The sequence below is a fragment of the Hypanus sabinus genome, chromosome 6 (genome assembly GCF_030144855.1).
Source record: "Hypanus sabinus isolate sHypSab1 chromosome 6, sHypSab1.hap1, whole genome shotgun sequence".
In the NCBI taxonomy this organism is placed as follows: Eukaryota; Metazoa; Chordata; class Chondrichthyes; order Myliobatiformes; family Dasyatidae; genus Hypanus; species Hypanus sabinus.
In genome coordinates, this window is record NC_082711.1 from 27,650,394 (window position 1) to 27,671,509 (window position 21,116).

Sequence of the window (21,116 nt, forward strand, 5' to 3'; positions counted from 1 at the left end):
TCAAGAAGCACTTGATCATTTTACACATTCTTGGCTAGGTCACTTCCATTTGTTCTTCACAGGCTTATATGGGTGTAAGTACCATTTTAGATATCTAGGACATTTCATATAACATAAATGTTGGAACATTTTACAAATCAAAAGAACACCAGCAATTGTCTAGTGTTTATACTATTAACTTAGGGAGCCCACTAAATTAATAGCCTTTCCTTTTTGATGGCTCAGAAAACTCTTTCAAAAACGTATGATCCTAGTGCTAAATTTTGAAGTTTGAATCAGTAGGGATGGTGCTGGTTTAGAGTGCAGCACATTCTTGTCCATCATCCTCAGCTGTTTACCCATTTGATTTTTTTTAAGTCCATGGTCTTCTTTGTCTTTGAGCCTGAAGCCACGTGAGTAATAGGATTATTTGAAGTAGTCATTGACCATTACAGCATGGAAACAGAACATTTGGCTCACTTTGTTGAGGCCCACCATTGAGCATCCATCTGTGTTAATCCTACCTTCCCTACTTGACCCATAGCCTTCTATACTTTAGTGATTCAAGTAGTTCAATTGTTCCATTTAATATCAGAGTATGTGTACAATATACAACCTGAAATTCTTGCTCTCCGCAGACATCCTGGAAACAGAAGGAGATCCCCAAAGAATGAATGATTGTAAAAAGATGCATGAGCCCCAAAGCCCCTGACCCCCCTCCCATGCACAAGCAACGTCAACCCTCCCCCTCCCTCAAATTATTCTATCATAAAGCATTGGCATTCCCACTATTCCCCATGCAAACAACAGCATGATGTTAGTCTGAAGCATTGCTTTTTTATTTCGAGTTTCCTGACTTGAGCATTGGCAGATCAATTACTGAGTGCAGAGCCCTCCAACAGCTACTCTTGCTGTCTTTGATGTTCTGGCTCCCGCTACATTTCAGTATGCGACACCAATGAGAATTTGTGTCCACAGGGCTGCACAGGCCCTAAAGTTGCCTGACTTCAGGCCAACCCTGGACGTACTGAAACGTGGCCGATTGGTGAGCTCAAAGAGCGGGTACATGCTGTCGTGTAGAATTGCAGTTTTTGAGTGCTACTGCAGATTAAAAATCTTGATAGGGCCCCAGCCACCCTGAAAAGGAAAACACAGACATTAGAATAAGAAGAATTTAACTGTCTTACTTACGAGCTAGAAGTTGCCCTCTTGCACCATCTTTCGCTCTGCCCATACAACCACTTAAGCTGTCAGATGTGCGATTCTGTACAAATGAATACTAATTCCATCACAGCAATTGGGGGAAACTGAGTTTGTATGACCTCGATTTAAAAAAAAAATTATTAATGGTGAATGTGAATACTAGGTTGTCATTTTCAAAAGAAAATTTCTGGTCATTGATAGTTGGGTGCTTGACTTTCAACTGATGTCTCAAATAGCTCAGAGAGCTACGTAGTTTAAGTGCATTTAAGTGTAGGTATTCCAGAAAGTATATCTGCCTAAAGGGTCTGGAAAGAGATGTGAGCTCCCAAAAAGCTGTGTAACACAGTGCTGCTCTAGTCTGTTCCCAGAGACACATCCTGTGACCAATTGCTGCTGGAAAATTACCAGCTCAGTGAAAGATACATTTCGGTCTGCTTCACATTTGCTGGTATTTCAGCATAAAAGGTTGCTACAACTGAAGATTTTAGACCAGAGCATTTTGAAATCCAGGACTCCATATTAAGGAATGCATGGAAACACCACTGCAGAATCTGTATGAAGACTTAACTGACATTGCAGATTGAGAGGCTGGAGCATGTAATTAAAGGAAAAGTTGATATAATGTAACTTTTGTGCCAAATATTGTATTGTAGGTGGTGACATAAGTAATGTTATTTTGAAAATAGATACATAGTGTGTATTAAATGGCAGTGGCAAAACGTGCTGACAATTTGAAACAGATTGAAATATGAATGCCATATAAAATACACGTTAAAATGATGTGCCTGATTTAAAGTGACTAATTTCTCTTTCTCTTTCAGACATGGATTTGTCAAAATTTGGTTAAGCATAGTGGTTTGTATGTGCAGCAACTAGTCGATTCTAACAAACAAATATGTTTGTATCAAATAAAGCGCTTATTGGCTTTATGTTGCAGGTAAGCAGTTTTGTGACAGTGTTGGTATCTGTAAATATCATTAGCTTATTGGAGAATGGGAGCTTGTAATAATGATGTGAAAAGGTAAAATGTGAACTGAATTTCTTGTAATTATCAGTAAAAAAAATATTGAGCATGTTATCCATTGTAATCGAGCATTTCAATTAAAATAATTAACAATGTCATAGCTCATCATAACAGTCATAAACTTGAGTACGATACAAAAAGCGGCAGTGGTTCTAAATTGAAACGAAACATCAAAGGTAAATACAAAACTTGCATATAAATATCAAAAATGGAAGGATCAGCAGATGATGTATGCACTGAAAGATCAAGGCTTACCTGTTGGAGAAGCCAAAAGCTGCAGATGCTGGAAATTTGAAAAATGTGCTGTAGATACTCAGTAGATCAGGGAATATCTGCAGAAAGAAACACAGTTAATACTTTGTGAGACTTTTACGAAAACCCAAGTAGACCTAATTCATTGATTTACTCCATCTAGTCCGCTAGATATAGTCTCAAAGAACTCAGTAAGTATTTCAAGCATGACTTCCTTTTCCTAAATCTATGTTGACACTGCTCCATCATATTTTCTAGTATCTTGATATCTCATCTTTGATTGTAGATTCCAGCATTTTCCATCTGTTGCTGCCATGCTAACAGATGTGCGGTTCCTATTTACACTCTACTCCATTTTTAAATAGAGGATTCTATTTACTACCATGCAATCTGTGAGGACCTTACAGAGTCTATGAAGGCACATACACCCACCATCTTACCATCTTTATTTTTTCAAATCTTGGGGATCTAGATCATCAGGTCTTTAGCATTTAATTTTTAGGTTTCATTAACTGTGCCAATAGCATTTCTTTATAAATATTAATGTTTTATTTCATTATTTGATTCATCAAAATTTCTGTATCCAGCCATCTGTCCCTCATACATAATTTCTATAAGTTAGGTGGAAAGCATTAGATTCAGATTGAACTTCAATTAAGCTTCTTTCAATTTGAATTTAAAAAGATTGTAGACTTGACCAAAATTGCCTGCTTTTATGTAATGTCCGGACTTCCACTTGAAGGATAGCCATTAAGTGAAGGATTGTTGTTATCAGAGGATCTATATCTCAAAAAGCAATCAAATCTATATCAGAATAAACTTGTGTATCAAGTTAACAATTTGCATCATAGTTTCAAAAATGTTTTTGACCTTCTAAAGCTTAAACTTCAATGGTAAATATTTTTCATTATCGTTAACTGTTATGAAGAAAGTCATGATACTATTGTGACAAAACCCTAACGCTAACTTCACTTGATATCAGGGTTTTTAAATAAAGTAGGTGGGATTATTGATGGTGCCCTAACTCCCAATTCTCCATTCTTAAGGAATTGTTCCATTTCATTGGAAAATTACAGGCCACTGCTCTGTTTAAGAAATGAGATGAAAATCAGGAAGTTAAACAAGTTTTCTTAACATCCGTTGCTAGGAAATTGAAGTCTATGATTGCAGATAGAACTGAATGAATATTTTTACAATGTTTCCTTTGATTAGTGAGTATTCAGCATTGTTTTGTAAAATGTTGTTTATGCTTGTTGCATCTGACTTAATTGGACAGGAGAAAACTTATGAATGTTAAAAGGACCGGAAGACCTTTAAGTCTCTCATAAGCAACTGTTGGCTAAAGTTGAAGCTCATGGTAATTGAAGGCAATTTAAGAAATTTTTGAATTTTCAAAGATAATAGAAATATTCATAAGCTTATTAATAGGATATAACTTGTGATGTAGGGAATTGTGTTTGAGTTATTAATGACAAAGGTAACTAGTGAGAAATGTCTGAGAAATGGAATGTCATGAGATCAGAGGAGATGCTTGGGACTAAATTGTTTCTTTGTATAGCGAAAATGGCATGTAATTTGAAAGCATATTTATCTCATTAAGCTTTCCAAGTAATGTACTTTTGTGCCTTCATAGATTACTGAAGAGCTGTAATAATGAAACCTTGAATGTTACTGTGCCTTTGCGGATGTTGGAGATCTTTTCCTCAGAAAAAACATATCTGCCCTTTGTACGGGATGTTAATAGCGTAACATCAATAGTTGAACAAATTTTGCACTACATGGTTCAGAAAGGTTAGTAATTTCTAATCAAGGTCAATGCTGTCCTAAAGTATTTTTAAATATTGGATTTTGAGCTTAATTTCTTCATCTTGAGGTAAAAGTAAACATTTTATTAACTGCTGCTTTTAAATTTTAATTCTTATGGTTTGTGTACATCTGGGGAAAATGTTGCTTTAATCATTTAAGTTTGTTAGATAATTTGAATTCATAAATTGTCCTTGCTCATGGTTGATGGCTCTACCCTTTCTGATGGCAACTGGTAACTATCACTTCCACTTCTTCCAGCCTAGTTTGAGTTGAACACTCAGTGGAAAAATCAGATAGTTTGTTTTGGAGAAATCAAATCCAGATTGAATGACTACTTTGGCCAACACCTCTGCTCAGTCTGTAGGTGTGATACTGAATTTCAAGTGGCCTGTAACTTTAAAATTTCATACAACTCCCACTCAGCCCTTGTAGTCTAGTCTCCTGTTCTCACCCAACAAGGCCCATTCCAAACTTAAGAATAGTATCCCATATTTTTTTTGTATGGTCACTTTGGATTTGACATTGAATTCAACATATGATCTGCTCATGTTTGTTCTCTATTTTGCCCAAACATTTTCGGGTCTAGATATATATAATATATGCTGGAAATCTGAAATGAAAAAAATGCTGGAATCTTTCAATTGATCAGGCAGTGTCTGTAGAGAGCAGAAAACGTTATTTCTGATTGATGACTTTTCATCGAGATTGCAAGGTCTAAATTTGTTGGGTGTATAATAGGCATAAAGACCCACTGTTTTCAATGCATATGACACAATGTTGGTGCTGTAGCATTATTCACTGTATTTAATATATTTGGGCTTGAAAAATTATTTTGTCTTGGCCTAAAATATCGAGAATTAGGTGTATCATGCTTGAAAAAATAATGACTAAAATTTCTTCAGTGGAGTAATTTAAAATTGAGCCTGAATTTATTATTAACAATATATAAAATTATCAATTTGATTCCATTTGCTATTGTGCCAACTGGAATGAGCCTGGCTGTTGTTTGCGTCCGCACTGAAAGGCAGTTCACAATGTAACTTGTGTATGTTTAGTTGTAGGGTTATGAGATACAAACCATTCACTACATATTAATATTTTGTGTACTTTAACAATGTTTATTTTCCCCTGATATGCTACCTTGTGTTTTCTTTTGCAGGTTACTATAAATCACTTTACATGTTAATTAATCATAGGCTTCCGTCAAGTTTAGAGTATTCTGATATTTCACAGATTTCACGTGTTCCACTTGCAATGACACTGTTGGAGAATTTCTTGAAGCCCCTGCACTTTCAATATGCTTCATGCCCAGAAGGTTCAAGGTGAGAGGAAAATATCACATAGTGTGTAAACACTTGATGATACTAAGAAAGATTTCTTATTTAAATTTTTTTTAGTATTTTGGAAGCGCTGATGACAGTGTGTCTTGTTGATATTGCAGTGTAGTGTATCATAGTTTCTGTTGAATGCATATTAGTTGTTTTCATTCAGGAGTTATACTTAAAAGTTCTTTTTATAATTGATTCCTAATGATTTTTAACTTAATGCTTTTCAATATATAGTAACTTTAATGCTGGGTTACACAAAAGTGTTTAATTCGTGAAAAGTTATTTGTATTTACATCCTTAAGTTTTCATAACTTGGGAAATAGAAGCATTCCATGTCTACCAAACAGAAAGTCCCAAGTTCAGACCCTAGTTTCTGAATTTTGCAAGGAAATTCTAATGTTTCCGTCTCAGAAAATCAGTCAGCAGCCCACTTTGGGAAAACTGGTGAGAAAAAGGGCAAAACATTTTGCACACATTGCTAGTGCAGGATGAAGGGTAGTGAGTCAGTTGTAGCCAAAAGAAAATTTCTCCACAGCCTGAAAGCCAGCTGTTATCTTTTGTAACTCTAAAACATAAAACTAATTGAAAGCTAAACAAAACATGGAGCCAGAAATGTGTTTTAGTTTTGTTTTTACTTTAGCTTGACACACGTGTGTGAGGTGGCGTGATGACATAGGCCGTTCACATACTTTTACATATCACCCGTAATTAAAGGAATAAGTATGCTTAATCAAACACTATATTTACAATATTACTCAGATATTACTGAAATATTAAATACACATTTATCACCTATTTAATCAGATGGTTAAAACTGTTAAACATTGTCCAACTAGAAGAGCGAGTTAATAATTTGCTGGTGGTTTCACATGGTGGTGGGGCTTTCCCGGGCTGGAGAGGAAACATGTAGAAGTGGGAGGGGGAAGCAGAGAGAAAACATGGATGTAGACACCAATGAGCTGGAGAAGAAAAGAAAAGATGGCTGATTTGTGGAAGCAAGGAGGTGGCAAGGTATAAAGGAGAAATATTGAGGCAGAGTAAAGAAGGTGGAATTTTAGGGACTTGTGACATGCAGAAAGAGAAAAGATTTTAGGTACTGGAAGGATCAAGGTTGAGAAGATTTAGCTAAGAGTGTGTAGAGAAATGGGAGAAACTCTGAGCATAGTTCAAAGTAAATTTATTATCGAAGTATGTGTACACTGCCTTGAGATTCATTTTCTTGCAGACATTTTGTGTGTGCTGGGAGTAATAGTGTGAGTGTGTACATGTGTGCTACAAAGCTGGTGTCTGTTATTTGTACTTCCTTGCTATAGGAACTGGGAGGAGTCTAATCAGACCAATCTATGTCAGCTTTTTGCTTGAACAATTTTAATTTCTGTCTTTTGTTAGGCATTTAGTTTCTTCAAAGCTAGTGATTCTCAAATTTTAGATTCTAAAGGTGAACATGTTACTGCTTTTAAATAAAAAATGCAATGTTGGCAGCCCTTTGAAAACGTGGATTACGCTTTCCCCCATTGAATTGAAAGCCAACTATTGGAAGGGTCTTTTTAACAAAAAGTTGAATTGATTTACTCTGGCTGATGTTCTTGCATGAACTCTTGGAACAGTTTCTAATGGTAGTTTCAGGAGTGAAATGCCTCACAGTTTTTCCAGTGCGTGTTGGGAATAGGGAGATTACATTTGATTTAGATTCAACTTTTTCAACCAAAGTACAAATTCTATCTTTATCAAATATGTAGGTAGGGGAAAGAAATATATTTATTGTGTCCATCCCTTTAAATACAGCAAAAAAAAAGATTCTGTGCACTTTAATACTTCACAGTATGTGCAGTTTGCTTGTCTAATATATTAACTAACAAACTTTGCTCTTATTTATAAATTATGTCCACACAGGCATCAAGTCTTTGCTATATTGGCAAAAGAATTTTTCACTGCACCGTTCACAGATCAGATCTTCAACTTCCTTGTTCCAGCACTGTCTGCTGTGGGGACTTCCTTTCCTTACGTCCCTTTCCTAACTGCACTATTAATACCGAAAACAACCTCTTCAGTAGGACTTACTTATACCAAGGATATGGCACCTTGGCTCCTTTACTTTGTTCTTGCTGTAGGTGAATCACAGATAGGTAAGTTTCTTGACTCCCTTCAGTATTTTTTTTGTATGTAGAGCGGGCACCTTGTAAAATTTGAAGGTAATGACTTGCCAACAATTTTTGTCTTGGAATTATTTGTGAATACAGTTTTTCTTTTATGGATCAAATGTTTTTATAGTGAATTTACTTTTATGTATTTTTCATTCGTTTAATTGCACATGTTTCTCAGATACCAAATATAATTTTGCTGTTTTAACATTGTTACTTAATGGTATTCTGTATTGTTAAGTGTTCTTTAATACAGTATGAGCGAAAGGAACATAACCGTAAATTTTGTGTTTTTTTTAATTAGCATTTCTGTCTGAGAAAGGCATGCTTGTGTACCTAAAGATGCTTCAGATTATTTTACCGCAGTTACCTGTTTCTTTGACTGAGTCAAATGGCAAAGAAATTGGTAGTGACTCAGAAAATGAAGAGGAGGAGGAGCGCAAGATGGTTACCAACAAAGTAAGAAAAATATGTGATTGCTTTAGTTTCCAGTTGCTGTTAAAATAGCTTTTAATTGTGTAAATTTTATTGAAACTGGTTTCCAAAGCTCATTAAGTTTCCACAGTTCTTGATAAAATTATGGACTGCTTATCTTTTGTGTGGAAAAGCAGTGAATAATAATCGCAAAGTTACAAGCTTTCAGGAAATTTCTTTGGTCAAGTTAATTGGAAGTGGTTTAATTAAAAATGATATTGACTTATCAGTGAATTGATAATCAAATTCTGCTAAACACATGGTACCATTCTGAAAGTATCTAATCATGTACAAGAGCAAAATGTGCAAAGCTAACAAGATTTTTTAATTAGGCCTTCATTTAACTTCATGGAATGGAAGTTAAACAAAGGCCTGGAATCATGGAACACTACAGCATGGAAGCAAGCCCTTCAGTCCATCTAGTTCATGCTAAACTATTAAACTGCCTGGTCCCACTGACCTGCACTGGACTAAAGCCCTCCATACCCAGTTGAAAGGATTAGATAAGGTGTATCTGGAAATGATGTTTCCTCTGGTGGGGTATCCAGAACTAGAGAGCACAGCCTCAAAGGTGACCCTTTAGAACAGAAGTAAGGAGGAATTTTTTTTTGCCAAAGAGTGGTGAATCTGTGGAATGCTGTACCACAGACTGTCGTGGACAAGTCCGTGGGTATATTTAAAGCGGAAGTTGATAGATTCCTGATTGGTTGGTGCATCAAGGGATGTAGTGAGAGGGCAGGTGTATGGGGTTGACTGGGATCAGCCATGATGAAATGACAGAGATTACTCAATGGGCTGAATGGCCTAAATCTGCTCCTATGTCTTATGGTCTTCTACCACTAGTCTTTAGTTTGAGTACTTTCTCCACAGTGGGCAATTTTATCATGATTGGCTACAATTTTTCTGGTTGTTCTTGGTTTCTGTAATCTTGATAGTGTTGTGAATGTAACATTTATTCAAAGGCTGAACAACATGTATTAGAATCTGAATTTGTAGTTTTGCTTTCTGCCAGGGTTTATTAGAAAATGATAAGCCATTGCACACACGTGTACCCTTCCTTTTCCAAATGACATAGGCTTATACAGCAGAAGCAGACCTTCAAACTGGGCTCAACCTAAGATTAAAAGCAAACCAAAGAATATATTGAACCAATGGATGGCCAACCACATCATTGGTTCTGAGCTATCTGAGTTATGCTACCTAACTAATACTAACTATTCAGGTTTAAGGTAGACTCAGTAAATTATTTTAAAAACAGTCAGGTTGCTTGGAAGGGGGATGGGAATCTGATAATTATTTCAAAACTGAGAAATGAAAATTAGTGACGGTTTAAGAGAGAGAAGAAAATAGCCGCAGGAATCTGACTGTACTTAATGGTTTATACATAAATGCAGTAAGTTGAGTGAATAAGATAAGTGAACTGATGCTCGAGACAGCTGTGTGGAGAAATGAATTTAAAAAAACAAAAATACATTAAAGAAACTACTATAGTTATGGGAAAGGATATATTTTAAGGGTTGAATTGCAAAGTGAGTAAGGAACAATCGCTGTTGGGGAAACTAAAGACTTCAAAAGTAAAATTGAGAGAGGGCAATTTGTAGGCTAACTTTTTTAACCATTGCTAAAGTGCTAAGACAGTATCTAGGAGACTTCAATTCTTTCAACTGGGACGCAATTAGAATAAAAATTATTGAGAATGCAAAGTTTGTAAGTTGCATTCAGGTGAATTTTATAGGTAGTATGGTGCAAATCAGACTCCTGAATTCAGAAGGGGTATGTGGGGGAGTGGTGCAGTTTGGATTTGGAGAATGATGCTGGGCTGGTGGAATTTAAAAAAAAATCTCTTGATATCTTTGTTTTATCATTTTCAATGGTGTGTATGGAATAGATTTTTAATGCTTTAATGTTTAGGGGAAGTCTGTTGCTATAAATTGGATTTAATTATGAGCATAAAACATAAGATATAGGAGCAGAATTAGGCCATTTAGCCCAACGAGTTGCTGTGCCATTTCATCATGGCTGATCCAATTTTTTGCTCAGCTCAGTCTCCTGCTTCTCCCTAACCAATCAAGAATCTATCTGCCTTAAATATACATAAAGACTTGGACTCCATAGTTAAATGTGACAAAGAATTCTGGAGATTCACCACTGTCTGGCTAAAGAAATTCCTTCTCATCTCCGTTCTAAAAGGACACTCATCTGATGTTTGGGGAAATTTTTTCATAGAGGAGTGGATGCCTGAAATGCACTGTCTGGGGTATTGATGGAGGCGAATATAATAGAGGTGTTCAAGAGACCTCAAACACAAATGTACAGGAAGTAAAAGAATATGGACATTGTGTAGGCAGGAGGGTTTATTTTAATAGGGTATTCGATTACTAATTTATTTGGTTTATTTGGCAACATTATGGGCCTTTCCTGGTGCTGTGCAGTTCTATGTTGTATAATTTGTTTCAGAACCGGCAGATGGAGTTCAACCCAGATGAGTGTGAGGTGGTTCATTTTGGTAGGTCGTATGATAGAATATAGCATTAATGGCAAGATCCTTGGCAGTGTGGAGGATCAGAGGGATCTTGGGTTCCGGGTCCATAGGACATTCAAAGCTGCTGCGCAGGTTGAATCTGTGGTTAAGAAGGCATACGGAGCACTGGTGTTCATCAGTCGTGGGATTGAGTTTAAGAGCCAAGAGGTAATGTTTCACGAGAGGTAATAGGACCCTTAATTGAGCCCACTTGGAGTACTGTGCTCAATTCTGGTCGCTTCACTACAGGAAGGACGTGGAAACCATAGAAAGGATGCAGAGGAGATTTACAAAGATGTTGCCTGGATTGGGGAGCATGCCTTATGAGAATAGGTTGAGTGAGTTTGGCCTTTTCAACTTGGAGTGACGGGGGATGAGAACTGACCTGATAGAGGTGAATGGTGAGTGCGTGGAATGGGCTACCAGAGGCGGTGGTGGAGGTGGAAATGATAGGGTCCTTTAAGAGACTCCTGGATGGATACATGGAGCTTAGAAAAATAGAGGGCTATGGGTAAGCCTAGGTAGTTCTCAGGTAAGAACATGTTCGGCACAGCTTTGTGGGCCGGAGGGCCTGCATTGTGCTGTAAGTTTTCTGTTTTTCTAATCAGAATAATTGATTTTGTTTCTTTTGCATATTTGTATCTGGAATGAATGTACTATTATTTGGTTCTTTTTAAAGGGTAATGGTAGAATTTCAGTGAACATAATTACTGCGGAATGTCTCAAGAAGCTGGACACTAAACAGCAAACAAATGCCTTGCTTAACTTGGTTTGGAAGGAATCTGTAAGTGAAGATGTTTTCACTATGATGGCGTCAATCTGCCACACACTGATGGTGCAACACAGAATGATGGTTCCAAAAATCAGGCAAGTGAATTCTCAGAGAATAAAACTTAGTTCTGAATATTTGTTTGCCATAAGTGTCTCTAAGATTGAAGGCAAGCAGCTATTGAAGATATTTTGAATTGCTAATTTGCTTTGATATGGAAATAAACTTGAGTCATTTTTTAAAGTGGTGTTCTCCAGACCTCATTTTGCCTTGACATAGTCAAAGCTTCTGTGCTTCAATACTGTAAGAGATTAACCATCAATGTGTTTGTTTCATCTGCAAATCTTTTAAATTAGAATCTTAAAAAAAATTAGATTTTTATTTCAGATTCTAATTTGTATTTGTAGGCCACTGTTCATTTGCAAAGTTAATATTGAATTTTGAAATAATGATATGATGACAATATATGTGAACAACAATTAGACGGAGCACATTAAACTCGAAGACAAATTTTGTTAGTGGAGTGTCTGTGCACAGACACAATATGGAGATGTACACAAACTATGACTCATCAATTAACCAGATCATTGGAGCTAAGTCACCTTTGTACACCTGTGATCATTGTCTACAGCAATCTTTGAATCATCAAAGTGCAAAAGAAGCCATTTGGCTTGTCAAGTCTTCTGGTATGACTTCCTTCTGTGCCATAATGACAAATATTTAATTTGTAATTTCTCCATAGCTGTTAGTTTTTTTAAAAGTTCTTTTTAAAGTGACTGCTGAAAATTGCGTGGTATGGGATTTTGTGGTTTATAGGGCACTAACTTAAACATGTGGAAACTATTAAAAATTGACCTAGACAGATTAGGAGAATGGGTAAAGAAGTGGCAGATGCAATACAGTGTTGGGAAGTGTATGGCCATGCACCTTGGTAGAAGAAATAAAAGCATAGACTATTTACTAAATGGAAAGAAAATTCAAAATTCTGAGGCGCAGAGGGACTCCGAAGTCTTAGTGCAGGATTTTCTAAAGGTTAATTTACATGTGGAGTCTGTAGTGAGGAAGACAAATGTAATGTTAGCATTCATTTTTGTTAGCAAGAATATAATGCTGAGGCTTTTTAAGGCACTGGTGAGCCTCACTTGGAATATTATGAGCAGTTTTGGCCCCCTTATCTAAGAAAGGATGTGCAGACATTGGAAAAGGTTCAAAGGAGGTTCATGAAAATGATTCCGGGCTTGAAAGGCTTATCAGATGAGGAGCGTTTGATGGCATGTACTCACTGGAATTCAGAAAAATGAGGGGGATTTCATTGAAACCTATAGAGTGGATGTGGAGACGATGTTTCTGATCACAAACAAGAGAAAATCTGGTGATGCTGGCTGTTTCCAAAGGTGAGGTAGTCTTGGATTAGAAAGGGCAGTACGGTAATGTAGTACTTTGCATAACTCTTTACAGCACAGGAGATGTGGGTTCAATTCCCGCTGCTGCCTGTAAGGAGTTTGTATGTTCTCCTCATGACCAAATGGGTTTACTCCAGGTGATCAGGTTTCCTGCCACGATCTATAGGCATACAAGTTTGTAGGCTAATTGGTCATTGTTAATTGCTGCATACTTAGGCTAGGATTAAATCAGGGGATTTAATCGAAGGGCCACTTCCATGCTGTATCTCAATAAGTAAGTAAGTAAGTAACTAAGTAAAAAAGAAAGAAAGATGCAGAGCTATGCCACTCATCCCTTTGTGCCTGTTGTGCCATTCAAAGAGATCACGACTGGTCCTTCAGGAACATTTCTGAGTACTAACCATATATCCCTTGATTCAATAATTTGCAAAATACTAGCATTCTTTCTTAAATATGTTGAATATTAAATATATTAAATTAATATATATTCTTAATAATATATTCTTTCCTATCAAGGGGGAAAGAATTCCAAACATTCTAAATGAAGAAGTCTTCTAGACCCCAATGGCTGGTCTAGACTTCTCAGCCAAAGGAAGCAATCTTTTACATTTCCCTTGTCATGCTCTGGAAAAGAAATATTTCATCAAGATAATTTTCCATTCTTCAAGACATGTCAGATTATATAGGCCCATTCTACTTAATCTAATATTATGTACCTACCATCCCAGGAATCAATCTACTAAACTGTACTTGTATCATGCGTTCATCCTTGCAGAGAAAGGCTTGACAGTACTCCAAGTGTGCTGTCCACAGAACCGATGATAATTAGACAAAAGTTAGACACTTTGCTCTTGTATTCAGACCCGCGTGCAATAAAAGGCCAGGGTACCATTTGCCTTCCATGTTAATTTTCAGTGATCCATATGTAAGGATGCACAGTCTCCCTGAACAACTTTTCATCTGTCATCAGTTTTTAAAAAAAATTGCTATTCCTGATTGTTCAGCATTAATTATGCCTGTAAATAGGATGCCAATACATTGATGTTAATTAACATGCAAACTGCAAAAGTAAAACTGTAAAAGTATGCAGGTGGTAGCATAGGAACAATTAATTAGGAGGATGGCACTCAGGAGGGTTTTTGGAAGCAGGTTTTGCATTTTATTCTTTGGAATTGGTGTAATAACTCTCTCATGGCTTCTTCAGAGTTAATTGTCACAATTCCCCCTGCAACCATCCCCTCATAATGGCTTCGTGCATTTGCTGTTTGGTTACTCAGCTGTAAGACTTGCTAGTAATTGCTCAATCCTCTGCTATATGTTGCTGGAAAAAGAAATGTGTGCTTTTGATTTCTGGAATGCAATATTGGGACAGGGTACCTTGAGGATAGGGGGTTAAAAATAACAGGGAGGTTTGATTATTCTACCATGTGGCTTATTACTCTTCATGGGTTTATAAGGGACAAAGCTTTCCTGGAGAATATTAATTAGGTGAAGTAAATTCAATTATAATGTAGACAGATTGTGGCTGGTACAAGAAGATTTACGTACCAGATTTATTTTCCAATCTAATTGTCTTTTTGTGCCTCTACATAAATTTGCCATAAAGTTATTGTGGTTTCAGCTCAGAAGTAATGCAAGGTTTGTTTAATAGATGTAGGTATACTTTCATTCAAGTTCAAGGTAAATGTATATTGCCATATACAACCCTGAGATTCATTTTCTTATGGAAACTGCTCCCGGTTTTTGAATTGCAGTAATTACCTTATTTAAATTTTCTCAAGTTTTGCTGTTTCCATTTCCCATATATTTTTAAAGTCAAGCAACAAATTATGTTAAAGGTTTGGTTCAATTTTGGAGAAATGGTTAGAGCAATGTTTGTTTTTCATTCATGTACTTCTAAATTTTTTTCTAATGTACTGTGCAACATCGATGGATGCAATCATAAATTTATGGCTTTTGTATGCTAAGGCAAGGATCAAGTTCAAAACCGGGATTTCAGCATTCAGATTTGTTTTCCTATATTTAAAATAACAAGGTACGTTGTAAAAACTGAGATTTTTCAGATGAGATGTTAACTTTGCAGCTCTGATATTTTGTAAAAAGGCCTATTCCACTGTTCAAAAATTTCCCAGTATACTTGTCACTAAAATCAACAAGTCATTTGTCATTGTTTCTTCTAAATTTGTCTGTCATATTTTGCTGCTATATTATTTATGTAATTTCAGAAAAGTAATTATTTGGGGAGTAGTGGAATAAATTCAGTTTATGTTGCTAAATCAAAGAAATCAAAATTCTCAAATTTAATTTTGTGTTTCTTTAATGGATCACTGTTAAAGTAAAAAAAATTGGGTCTTGCAAATAAGCTGTTCTTAGTCCATATTTGGATGGAAAAGTAGGTTGACTGGTTAGTAAGTTGGTAGATGACATCAAAATTGGCATAGACAAGAAGGGTTGTCAAAGAATGTAGCATGTATTAGATGAGCTGGACATTTGGGTGGAAAACGGTAGATCAAGTTCGGTGCAGAGAAGTGTGAGATGTTGAATTTTCAGAGGCCAAGTAAAAAAAGCAAAATACACTCGACCCACATATAGCTGTTTGGGTTGCAGAAATTTCCTGTTGAGGATTCACAAATCACAATTCAAGAAACGGAGATACAAAAAATAGGAAATGGACCATTTGCAGGTAGATGGAATTAATTTAGATTGGCATGTTGGCATTTATAAGGTAAGCAGAAGTGCCCATTCCTGAGCTGTACTGTTCTATAGAAGAAGAAGGAAAATGTGCTAGGGTATTTTTACTGATGTTTATGAAATAAGCTTTGGGAATTTTATGATTATTTAAGCTAACTTCGGGCTTACTATCATATTGTATTACTATCATATAGTTTAGCAGCAGTTCTTACAATTGGTTAAATGCAGAATTTGATAGCTGTTTAAACTATAGAACTACTTTCAGTCATTAGCTACTGTTATGCCAATGTACAATTAGAACAAAACTACTTTCTTGAAGATTGCAGAACCAGTCATTTTTCTAGTTGCTTCAACATTATTTTCCATATTTCTTCCTTCAGACTTTTTCTGTTGTTTAACAAAGCCTCACATTCAGATATGAAGTAGTTTGTCCCGTAAGAACACATGTAACATCAGGTCCTCTGGCTCTTATTCCCTACAGTTCCACTTAATTCTCTCTAAATTATTCTGTCACTTGTCATTTTCCTCCAAATTGTCATGCCACCTTAGTGTATTTTTGTAATTTACAGTATCCCATTAACCTACCAACCATGTAGCATAGTACAAAACCTTTTATTTTGTGCTGAGGAAGCATTTATCAAATGAATCAGAATCAGGTTTAGTATCACTGACATGTTAACATTTGTTTTTGTGGCAGCAGTATATTGCAACACAATAAATTACAATGAAACATGCGCGCACACAAAATTAAATGTAACGTGAAAAGAGAGCGAAAGGGCAGAAAAAAAGTGAGGTGGTGTATATAGGTTAATTCCCTTTTCAAAAATCTGAGGGAGGGGAAGAAGCCATTCGTAAAATATTGAGTGTGTTCTTCAGGCTTCTGTACCACCACCTAGATGGTAGCAGTGAGAACAGGACAAGTCCTAAGTGACGAGGGTCCTTAATGATAAATGCTGCCTTTTTGAAGCATTGCATTTTAAAAGTGTTCTTGATGCTGGGGGTGAGGGGGCGAGTATTCAAGATGGAATTTTCTGCAGCTTGTGACAATGTGCAGTGGCCCCTCCATACCAGATGGTGATATGACTAGTTAGAATGGTCTTCATAGTTCATCAGTAGAAATTTGCAAGAGTCATTGTGACATACCAATTCTCCTCAAACTCCTAGTGAAATATAGCTGCTGTTGTACCTTCTTTATAATGTATCAATATGTTGGGCCCAAGTTCTTTAAAAAGCTAAAGCTTTGCAAGTTTTTTGTGTAAAGAGATTAACCCATCTTGAAATCTAAGGACTGTCAATACGTGAAGCCAGTAAATAAAGAGATAATGAATGATTTTAGGAACTCCACTATGGTGATGCTATGCTCAGTAAAAGTGATTTAGAGCATGGCATTCCACACAGGAAATGGCAGCTATGCTCAGTACAATATAGCCATAGTATGGCTTTCTTCACTTCAGTAAGCACCTTTACAAATAATTTGCTGGTAGATGTGGTCTGTGAGACGCATTTAAAATTAGTAGTTATTGCCCAGGGAGGTAGGGTATTTATAGCAATAAATGCAGACATCCCAATTCAGCATCATCCATGTTCTTGAAACCTCACATCCTGCCTTGATGTAATTAGCCTGCAAAATGCTAATTATCCTAATTGAGCATTGACAATTTCATTGACATCTTATTTCCTCTGGTGGCTATAAAGACTTCTAAACTAAAAGAGTAGCTAATAGGCTTTCAGTGCATTATTTACATTGCTGTTTTACAATGGACAGCATTCGGCACAAAACAAGATGAACAGAGGCACTTAAATATACAACCAATTACTTTGTGGTTCTGGGCTTTAGTGTTAGAGTATTTTGTCAACTTTCAAACTTATTTTTGATACAGTGATGGTGATACCAAAATTAGCTAAGATTTATTGAATAACCAACTTGTAGTTGGTAAGTTGGATGATGCTTTTACATCTTAGAGTAGATTTACAGAGCATTTGAACATATGTTTGGTTAAATAATATCTGTATATGTATTGTTAGTAGTTGCCAAGTGTTACAAGTCCATGCTGACACTTGCACGTGAAGATTTGGGCAATGCTGATAACTGCAGTTTCCAATTAAGTGCCAATTAAAAGTGTAATCTATTCTGATGTGCAAATTGTTTAGTTAGACAGAGCAGTGAAAGTTACTGGAGGCACTGGTAGTTTGTGTGAGATTCAGGAATAGATATTTAGTACCTGTGTTGTGCAATCTTAGTGTTGACTGAGATTAAGATGAAAATATAATTTAGTAAATATATTTAAAATAAGTATTTTGCTTTTTGCATTTGTAACATGTTTGTATACAAAAGTGTCTCTCTCTGGCTCGAACTTCAGAACAAATGGGAAATTGTTCATCTTGTAATCCAGAACCAAGATCACCCAAACCTCAGTGGCAGAAATACAACACACTGCAGTTATGTTAGCTTGTGCTTGGAGTCCAAATTCCAGAAGCATGAGAGATTTGGCCTTCCAATAAAGACCCACAAAGTCCTTCTCCTCTATAGCACAGCCTCCAGCAATTAAGGTTTATGATGAGACTCTGAACACAGTAGGCCACTTGTTATATCTTTGGAGCCACCTTTCAGTGAAGGCTGAAGAATTTTGACATTGCCATTGATGTGCCTTTGTTCAGTGGAGGAAAAGGCTATTTGAAGATGAAAACATGAACCCTGTGATCTCCTGGGCAGCTGTGATCCCAACCTTCTGGACTATGTACAGAAGCCATTTCAAAAATACCATTGATGGTGTTTCTGAAAATCCCTTAAACCTTATTAACCAAAATAAGTCAAGCAACATCATTGTCCTCTTCCCAGGCTAACCTTCCCAGTGTTAAGGCTTGGGTTACATCCTGTCCTACTGCGCATGTTGCATTCATGTGACCAACAGTATAGTTACTATTCCTAGATCTGTCAGGGCAGATTTGTGGATCCTTGGTTGAAGACAGCTGAAAAATGACAGAGTTCTTGAAATGGCATTGAAAACCTTGAGTCTGCATTGTGGGAACACAGAACTTGTGTAAATAGCATTTGGATTGCACCACCATGCAGGCTAAACACTAGCTTGCTTTGCTTGTTATATCTGTTGATGGCTCTGTATTTCCCACCTTGGCCTCATCAACTTCCTTAAAACCCAGAGACCTGCAGTCGAAGTAATTCATCTGTGATTCTGAGGGACAGCTGAAGAAGAATAACAATTTTGCAAAAAGTGTAAGTAGACAGTGTCAGAAGATCTTTAATTTTAAGATGGGGATGGGAACCATATAATGGAGCTGAGAATGAACCAACAGGTTTACACATAGATGATGGGTGTAATATGAATGTAGGGAAGGACAAGCCAATGACTGGCTACAAATGCGGACAGAATGAAGAGTTACATTGTACTACAGATGCAAAATTCAAAAGGGTAAAGAATGCAGGTGCTGTGCTTAAATGCACGTAACATTCGGAATAAGGTCCAAGAACTTGTGGCGCATTTGGAGATTGGTCAGTATAATGTTGTGAGCATCCCTGTATCATGGCTAAGGGAAGGTTATAGTTGGGGGCTTAACATGAAAGGATATACTTTGTATTGAAAGGACAGGCAGGAAGGCGGAGGTGGTGGTGTGGCTCTGTTGGTAAGAGATGGAATGTAGTGTTGGGAAATGTATGATAATGCATTTTGGTAAAAGGAACAATACTGCTGACTATTATGTAAATGGGGAGAATGTTCGAACATTAGAGTTGCAGAGGGACTTGGGAGTCCTCATGCAAGATTCCCAGAAGATTAATTCATAGGTTGAGACTGTGGTAAAGAAGGCAAATGCAATGTTGGTATTTATTCCAAGGGGAATAGAATATAAAAGCAAGGAGATAATGCTGAGCCTTTATAAGACACTAGTCAGACTGCACTTAGTGTTGTCAACAATATTGGGTCCCATATCTTTGAAAGAATGTGTTGTCATTGGAGAGTCCAGAGGAGGTTCACAAGGATGATTCCAAGAATGAAGTGGTTAACATATGAGGAGTGTTTGGCAGCTTTGGGCGTGTAATCGCAGGAATTTATAACAATGCAGGGGGATCTCATTGAAACCTACAGAAGAAAGGACTAGATAGGGTGGATGTGGAGAGAATGTTTCCTATGGTGGAGGTATCCAGAACTAGAGGGCACAGCCTCAATATTAAGGGATGACCGTTTTGAACAGAGGCAAGGAGGAATTTTTTTAGCCAGAGAGTAGTGAATGTGTGGAATACTCTACAACAGACTCTTGTCGTAGCCGTACCTACATTTAAGGCGGAAGTTGATCAATTCCTGATAGGTCAGGGCATCCAAGGATATGGGTTTGACCATGATAGAATGGCAGAGCAGACTAAATGGGCTGAATGGCCTAATTCTGCTCCTATGTCTTATGGTCTAAAATAGTGAAGGATCTGAAATTTTAATTATTTGTTCATGGGATAAGGACAACATTTACTACCTTTTGCTAATTTTTCTTGGAAGTTTTGCTGAAGTATTGCAATTTGTATGATGGTACTCCTGCAGGTCTTGTTGGTTTTGTCAGTGGTAATAATTATTTTTATTCCTCTTGACCAGTTCAACTGACAAAAGTTGTGAGTTTAGAATGTGAACTTTGTGTTTCCATTGTTCATTACTTGAACCAGAGTGCATAGTTTTGGAAGGTGGAATGAATGAGGTGGTTGGGATGGATTGCTTTGTCTTGGCTGACGTGCTGGTTCTCTGGTTAGAGTTGCACGTGTGCAGGTCAATAGAGATTACTCTGACTTGTTGGGGAAAAATAAAACAGATCATCTAACCATTGATCTGCATTGTTGGCATGAATTTTGTGGTTGAAATAGATGACTTTGAGACAAAGGTGATGATTCCATGAATGTTGGCAAATTTGATGCCATTGAGTGTTAAGAGTAATGATCAGTGCCAGGCTTGATAGAGGTACTTATTTCCTTATGCTTATTCATATTTTCTTGCAACACAGAATGAAGTTGTTCATCCCAAGCACACATGGGATATTTTACAGCAGCCAGTTAACCTTTGAGATATGGGGGAAACAGTCACATTAGAGGAGCAGAAGTACAGACACCAGACATCCACATGTACCGCACCAGAGGTGATGGTAAAACCTGGGTATCTGGTGCTGTAACATGTGCTGTTCATTTGCATATTATCCCCAAATTTATGCCATTGTTTTTCTGCAAGTGAGAGAGCTCTATCATAATCTAAGGAGTCTAGAACTGAACACACTTACTTACTTGTGTTCTTCTTTCTACCATCAGGGAAAAGTCAGTTTAAACTGGTTGGTTTTGATTTAAGTCACTCTCCTGAAGTATTCTCATAGTGATGCCCTGTGGCTGAGGTGATTGACCTCCAACAACTACATTCTTTATGCTCAATAGAACTGCAGTCACTGAAGTGTTACGCTTTGAGCTTAACATGGCTCTCTTGATATCAAGGGTACATGTGTCTGCCTCAGCTTTGAAATCTACCTTTTGCCCAGAATTTGGTCAA

The 21,116-nt window shown here is 36.9% G+C and overlaps 1 protein-coding gene and 1 long non-coding RNA gene across 2 annotated transcripts in view; one reads left to right on the top strand and one right to left on the bottom strand.

The window, feature by feature from the left end:
- The window catches only part of ube3c (ubiquitin protein ligase E3C), a 153,679-nt gene that overhangs the window by 27,386 nt on the left and 105,177 nt on the right, over window positions 1-21,116 (top strand). The window contains exons 6-11 of the mRNA XM_059971878.1: window positions 2,004-2,119; window positions 4,092-4,249; window positions 5,424-5,586; window positions 7,486-7,718; window positions 8,038-8,192; window positions 11,408-11,595. Of these exons, the coding sequence (XP_059827861.1) occupies window positions 2,004-2,119; window positions 4,092-4,249; window positions 5,424-5,586; window positions 7,486-7,718; window positions 8,038-8,192; window positions 11,408-11,595 (1,013 nt within the window). The remainder of the gene's footprint in view (window positions 1-2,003; window positions 2,120-4,091; window positions 4,250-5,423; window positions 5,587-7,485; window positions 7,719-8,037; window positions 8,193-11,407; window positions 11,596-21,116) is intronic.
- Window positions 847-20,874, bottom strand: LOC132395377 (uncharacterized). The gene is made up of 3 exons (XR_009512594.1): window positions 20,861-20,874; window positions 2,462-2,538; window positions 847-1,116 (listed from the first exon to the last, which is right to left on the bottom strand). It is a non-coding gene; the product is annotated as an uncharacterized LOC132395377 (long non-coding RNA).